The sequence below is a fragment of the Onychomys torridus genome, chromosome 8, assembly GCF_903995425.1.
Source record: "Onychomys torridus chromosome 8, mOncTor1.1, whole genome shotgun sequence".
Classification (NCBI taxonomy): Eukaryota; Metazoa; Chordata; class Mammalia; order Rodentia; family Cricetidae; genus Onychomys; species Onychomys torridus.
The window spans coordinates 85,620,958-85,627,796 of record NC_050450.1 but is presented as its reverse complement, the minus strand read 5'-3'; the positions used below and the strand labels follow the sequence as shown (position 1 = coordinate 85,627,796).

The 6,839-nt window shown below is 55.1% G+C and overlaps 1 protein-coding gene across 1 annotated transcript in view; it reads right to left on the bottom strand.

Moving 5' to 3' along the window:
• Positions 1-6,839, bottom strand: part of Arhgap23 (Rho GTPase activating protein 23) — an 87,236-nt gene that overhangs the window by 31,667 nt on the left and 48,730 nt on the right. Inside the window, exons 12-18 of the mRNA XM_036195296.1 lie at positions 4,416-4,733; positions 3,248-3,309; positions 2,941-3,071; positions 1,574-1,695; positions 1,063-1,218; positions 615-800; positions 295-398 (exon numbers count right to left, since the gene is read on the bottom strand). Of these exons, the coding sequence (XP_036051189.1) occupies positions 295-398; positions 615-800; positions 1,063-1,218; positions 1,574-1,695; positions 2,941-3,071; positions 3,248-3,309; positions 4,416-4,733 (1,079 nt within the window). The remainder of the gene's footprint in view (positions 1-294; positions 399-614; positions 801-1,062; positions 1,219-1,573; positions 1,696-2,940; positions 3,072-3,247; positions 3,310-4,415; positions 4,734-6,839) is intronic.

Genomic DNA, 6,839 nt, shown 5'->3' with positions numbered 1-6,839 from the left:
TGAGAATAGGAGAGGAATAAAGGGATTCCTCCTTGTTCTAAACTACACTAGAATCTCCAACATGTCTCCCACACCAGAATCCCCATACTGTCACTAACCACGAGGGCTACCCTGGATGGGTGTGTGAGGTGGGCACTGATCGTGGCTGCCAGGCCTGGAAATGAGAGAGGCTAAACATCTGGCTTGTACTTCACTTGGCAAACCTTTCCATGCCCATGTGGGATGTTCAGCCCCTAATCTCAGGACATATCAGGGTTGGGGATGGGAGTCTCAGTGACCTGGAGTGAAAGGTACCAATGGTCGTGCTCAAAGCAATGATCCTGGGATTTTTCCCTCCTCAACCCAGATGGAGCCCCGGAACCTGGCTCTGGTCTTCGGGCCAACGTTGGTAAGGACATCTGAAGACAACATGACAGACATGGTGACCCACATGCCAGACCGCTACAAGATCGTGGAGACACTGATCCAGCATGTAAGTGTCCACTGTGTGTTTGTAGCCTGGTGCCCAGGGCCAGGCTCTGCTCCTGCCCAGCCTGGGTGCCCCAGGATGCTTGCAGCAGCAGCCTAAGAAGATACTGCTGGGGGATGCATGGCCTTCAGCAGTGACAGGCTACTGTCAAGGCAAAACAGCAATGCGTCCAAGTCCTTAGCAGAGGAACAGGGGTGGAATCGGAGTCATGGAGGAGCAGGGATAGTGGGGACTGGCTGCAGAGGGTCCCCAGGAGCTTGTTCCAGTAGAGGTGGCCGGCAGAACTGGGCACACAGGTGTCAGGAGGTCTGGGCTCCAACACCCGCAGGCCCTTGGGTCAGGGGACACAGATGGTGTAGGAAATGGAGCAGGGACCAAGGCCACATCCTCCATGGTGCTCTGGTGCAAGTCACTGCTTCTCCTCCCTTTGACTCCCGGTGGTCCAGAGCCCCTGTATTCTGCTACATTCTGACTGGGCAGGCTTTCTCCCGCCCCCTGGACACTCGGGCCCAACAATGAGGATATCTAGAGTGGCCACAGTGAGGGCCACGGGACAGGCCACAGGACTCTACAAGCAGCCGTGCCACACCCACCTCATCCTGCAGGTTGATGTCGCTGGGCCCACGGTTGAGCTGCTCCTGCAGGCTAGACACCACTGCATTGTTGCCAGGTACCCGGTAGATGCCAGTGGACTCTAGCCCCCGCGCCTCCACAATACGACAACAGGCAGCCACAATCAGGGGGACACGCTGGGGGCGCAGACAGAGGAGAGGGGTTAGGGATGTGGCTGGAAGTCGCAGAAGGCTGATGTGAGGAGAGCACACAGCCCAGAGCTGCTGCAGGACACCCAAGGACTTCGATGAAGCTCTGACTGCCTCCCTTCTGAGGGTCAGAACTAACACGAGCATTTCACCACTGACCTAGAAGGGTCAAGAGAGGGTGGGCCTCAGTTCAGGAGGGCCCCTGCAGGACTCGGGGATCCCCTCTTTGAGTTGGCCACGAGGCTGTGTATAGGAGGAACAGGCTAGTGCCACATTCCTACAGCTCTGGTTCCCTGCCTGGACCTTCCATGCACTGCCCGCTTCAAGCAACGCGGGGACCTACCTGGTTCTCAGTGGCAGGCTGGCACTCTTCCAACCGGATCCCAAATGCCCTTGGGGCAGCCTTCTTGTTCTTCTTGATGATGTTGATACCCCAGGGGGTTTTGGGAGCTGCAGCACTGTCTTCTGGGATGAACAGTGGTAAAAGAACTAGGTCAGCTGGAGGAGCCCAAAGGGTCTCACCATTCAATGCCACAGCCACACACTAGGACACAGGCTTCACCAAAAAACTACGGTGTTAAAAATGACACCCACTGAGAGAGGGTTTAAAAGATGAGGTGCTTAGCCCCCAGGAAGGAGACCACGGCTCCATAATGGTTGTTGGTGGCCTCAAGGACCGACCTGTGAAGTGGCAATGTGTTGTACATTTTGTCATGACCAAAAGAAATGCTTTCTTTAAAAAAAAAAAGTTAAAAAAAAAATTCTCTATGAGATCGAGGCCGGTCTGATCCACAAAGTGAGTTCCAGGGTAGCTAAGACTGTTATTCAGAGAAACCCTCTCGAAAAAACAGGAAAAAGGGCTGGAGAGATGGCTCAGAGGTTAAGAGCACTGGCTGTTCTTCCAGAGGTCCTGAGTTCAATTCCCAGCACACACATGTTGGCTCTCAACCATCCATAATGAGATCTAGTGCCCTCTTCTGGCCTGCAGGTGGATATGCAGACAGAACACTGTATACATAATAAATAAATACATCTTTTTTTTTTTTCTTTTTCTTTTTTTTCGAGACAGGGTTTCTCTGTAGCTTTGGAGCCTGTCCTGGACTAGCTATGTAAACTAGGCTGGCCTCGAACTCACAGAGATCCACCTGCCTCTGCCTCCCGAGTGCTGGGATTACAGGCGTGTGCCACCACCGCCCGACAAATAAATACATCTTTAAAAATACAAAAACAGGAAAAAAAATTACAAAAACATACCACCATGGCTGACATTTAAAAATGTATGTGTGTATGCAAGGGTTGTGTGGGTGTGCACGAGTGTAGGTACCCAGAGATGTCAGAGGTGTTGGGTCTCCCGAAGCTGGAGCTACAGGTAGTTGTGAGCTCTGGGAACCCAACTAGGGTCCTCTGGAGGGGCAGAAAGTGCTTTTGGCCACTGAGCCATCTCTCCTGCCTGGGAAGTGCTTCCTAATAGCCCAGAGCATAAAGATGGGCACTTCCGGCAGAGTAACCCTCCCATTCCCAAAGGACACAAGCAGAGGGCAGAGGACCATCCAACAGAATGTTGTGGAAGTCAGCTGGGCTCCAGGAACTTCCAGCCTGAAGCCTTGAGGATCCAGACCCTCACAGGCTCACACTTAGGGCAGATGTGCGCAGTCACCCTGGACACACACTGCCCAGCACAAGCACACACAGTGGGCCCAGTCCTCCTACCCTTGCTTCCTGCAGGCTGGTCCTGAGTTCTGAGGCCGCGGACTGCAGTCTGCTTGAGGAATTCAGACTTGAGGCCTCCCAGGCTCCGAGAGCCTTTAGGGGAGGAATCGGCTTTGGGCCCAGAGCTATGGCTGCAGAGGGAAAAAGAAGGAGGAGGTGTCTTCATCTGGGGTGACCCAGCATGCCATTCTCACTGGCCTCTATCCCCTCCAGCTAGAGACAATTCCCCAGGGCTGTCTGCCTGGGAACGCCCAAGCTTGCAGGACTCCTTCCCTACCACAGGCTGCTCCTAGAGAACAGGCCTTACCTCACTTTCCGATAATCATTAAGCTTCTTGCTGATCAGAGCTTGGTTGGCAAAGCCGGGGTCCTGAGCGGAGGAGAAGAGAGAAGCCACGTCAGTGCCCGCAGACCACCTCCACCAAGGCTCCCCGCCCTGGCCCCTGCCTCAGCCTTGCCTCAATCCACCAGGTGGACAGCACTGACCCTGGATGGCCAGAGGCCAGGGCTAGACTCCCTGGACAGCTATGTGACTTTGGGTAAGCCATCTGACACCTCCGAGCCTCAGCCATCTCAGCAATAACCACAGTGGAGCTAGACAAGGCAGTTCTCGGGGTTGGGTATAGTACTCCTCTCCGGCCTGTCAGGGATGGAAGGCAAACCAAGAGAGGCCGCTGCTACAGTAACTAAAGAGAAAGCTTGGCCAGGCCTCCAGAACAGGGGATCCAGGCTCCTCAGGAGGGGAGGAGCCCATCAGTGAAAGGACTTGTCCTCAGAAAGAGGGCCACCCAGGTGCCAGCTGGGTGGAACCTAGGCACACCACCATTGGTGGACACAGACCTCCTCTGCACAGGTGTGGCAAATGACCTCTGGGCAGATCAGACCAAGGGAAGACATTGGTAATTCCAAAGAGAGATGCCAGTTGTTTATTGTTGGTTTTTTGTTTTGGTTTGGGTTTTGGTTTTGGTTTTTTTAGCTGTCTCCAAATCCCCACCAAATCACTTGGCCTAACCCCTGCCTACCTGCTGCCAAAGGCTAAGCCTCTGTTAAGGTCAGCGAGACTGTCCCCCAACTTAGTACATCTGGGCAGTACAGCTCATTCTGTAACCTGTTCCATGGGAGATTGTCCACTCTGTCCTGCCAGAGGCTATGGCTGCCCTGGAGCTGACCTCTCTGGGCCAGAGCTTGCCCAAGGCAGTCCAGACAATAACAGTAACTGTCTTTACTGCAACTGTTATTGTATCTGCTGGTCACTGGACCCTGAGGATGCCAGCTGTCCTGCAGTCACTGTGTGTCTGTCCTCACACCCAAACCCAGGTAGGGAGACCCAAGGTAGACTCGCAATAGCTTTATTTTCTAGGAAAGGGAGTGAGGCTCGGAGTGGCCACCCCAAGTCACAGCAGCTGGGCGGAGGCCTGCCTTGCCCTGCCCCTGCCTTGCCCTGGTGGCCCGCTGGGCATGAGCCCAGGGCCTCACCTCGCCCTCGGCCCTGCTGTTCTCCCGGATCGCTCTGATCCAGCCCAGCATGTCATCCCGATCCTCAGCCTGAAAGAGATATTCACAGAAGTCAGCGGTGGTCAGCCGGAACACGTGCCTCCTCTTGGTCTCGCTGTAGGAGATGTCCACCAGGCAGGAGCCGATGCAGACGGGCGCCGCCTCGTCCTCACCTGCGCCGGCCGCCGCAGCCCCCGCAGCCGCCGGCCCGGGCTCCCTCCGCTCCTTGCTCCAGGAGAGCGAGCGTGCCCGCAGCACAGCATAGACACGCTTCCACTGGCGCAGGCCGCCGCCCGCTTTCTGCAAGGAGACACAGGGTGGGAGAGACAGGGAAGCGATGAGAGTGAGGCCTGCCACAGGGCTGCCCGGGGCTGAGAAGTAGCAGCCATGGACTACAGAGGAGACAGACCCCGCCTCTCCACATACACCTGGGCAGCCTCCAGCCAACAGCCCCATGCTGGGCTCTCTGCCCGCTTGCCCAGATCTCTCTACCTACCACTCAGACCCCCAAGATGCCAACCTCTTCCTACTCCAAATGCCAGCATTGCCAGGCAGGGACCTGGAAGAGGCTGGGAGAAGGAACAGGGGCTCCAGACAGCACTGAGCCCTGACATCCCTGTGTACACCCTGAGCCCTGACATCCCCTGTGTACACCCTGCCTCACATGTTACCCCTCAATAAAAATGTGATGGTCAGGAGCTGCCAACAGTCTTGGAAGGCTGCCCTTCCCCAGCATCTTGACTCTCCCTCAAGACTCCACAGAGGGTGTCCTTCCTGGAAGCCATTCTCAGGAGCATCTGGGATCTTAATGTCCCCAAAGTCAGTGGCTATTTCTGACCCTCGCCTCACTACTCCATGGCAGCATTTGACTCAGGCAGCCGCCTCCTCTTTTTCCTCCTTTCTTTCTTTTTCTGAAACAGGATTTCTCTGTGTAACCCTACCTATCATGGACCTCACTATGTAGACCAGGCTGGCTTCGAACTCACAGAGGTCCACCTGCCTCTGCCGCTTCGGTGGTGGGATTAAAAACATGTTCCATCAAGCCTAACCTCTCTTTCCCTTTCAATGCCTCTGACATACGAGGTCCATGTTGTGGCCTTTTCCTCAATCTCTCTCTCTCTCTCTTGGGCCCCTTCACAGTTTTTCATCCATGCTCTATACCTGTAGTTCATTTTATTTTACGCCATTTTTATTTTATGTGTATGAGTGTTTTGTCTACATGTATGTGCACCATATATGCGCTTGGAGGCTGCAGAAGTCAGATCCCCTGGGCCTGGAGTTACAGATGGTGTAAGCTGTCATGTGGGTTCTGGGAAGTGAGCCTGGATCTTCTGCAGGAAGAACATGTGCTCTTAACCACTGAGCCATGTCCTCAGCCCCAACCTGCAGTTCTTTCTTACCAAGGATGAACTGCCACTTGGAGACATTTGTCTGGAGACATGGTGGAAGGGAGAGATGTGCTTAGCAAGCAGTAGCCAAGGACGGCACTGACCATCCACCTATCCGGACAGCACCCCACAGGATGGCACTGACCATCCACCTATCCAGACAGCACCCCACAGGACGGCACTGACCAGCCACCTATCCAGACAGCACCCCACAGGACGGCACTGACCAGCCACCTATCCTGACAGTACCCCACAGGACGGCACTGACCAGCCACCTATCCAGACAGCAAATCATCAGTCCTAGCTCAACAGGCAACAGAGAACAAGAAGGAGACTGCCTGGCACAATGGGGCCTCAGGGCTTTGTTCTGAGCTCCCCTCGCCCTGCACACCTCCTGCAGGGACACCATGCACACCCGTGACCTTAAACAGTTGACTGCTCATGGCAACTCCCAACTGTACAGTGCCAGCCTGCAGTAGGCACCAGCCCAGTCTTGAATGGCTCATAGCCTGCTCAGCAACACCCCTCTCCCCAATTTGCATGTCACATGGGAAGTCCCCATGCTCCTTGCCCACTGTAGCGCATGAGTCTCTGCCCTGAAACCTGTTCTCCACCCTCATGTCACCTTCCCAGCTCAGTCAATCCACCCAGTTGCCCGAAACCTGGGAGTTGCCCTTGACACCCAGCTCATCAGAAATCAAGGATCCTGCTTTTAGAGTACCATCTGTGCCCACCCGGTACCACATGTCCCCACCTGGAACGCTGCCATTCCGCCCACCTCATTGACTCCTCATCTGGACAACAGTACCCACCTTCCCAGGCCCCCGGCCTTGACTCTCCAGGTGGCAGCCCCACCATTATTTCTACTGTGAAGGAGCTTGCCTCTTCTTTGGGCAGCCCCTTGAACCAAACAGAAGGTCCTGAGGTCCCGTTGTGACCCTCTCCAAACTTATCGCCCTGCTTCCTTGGTCTGTCAAGCCACTGGGCCTTTGCCTACCAGTGACTGGCCATAGCCTTC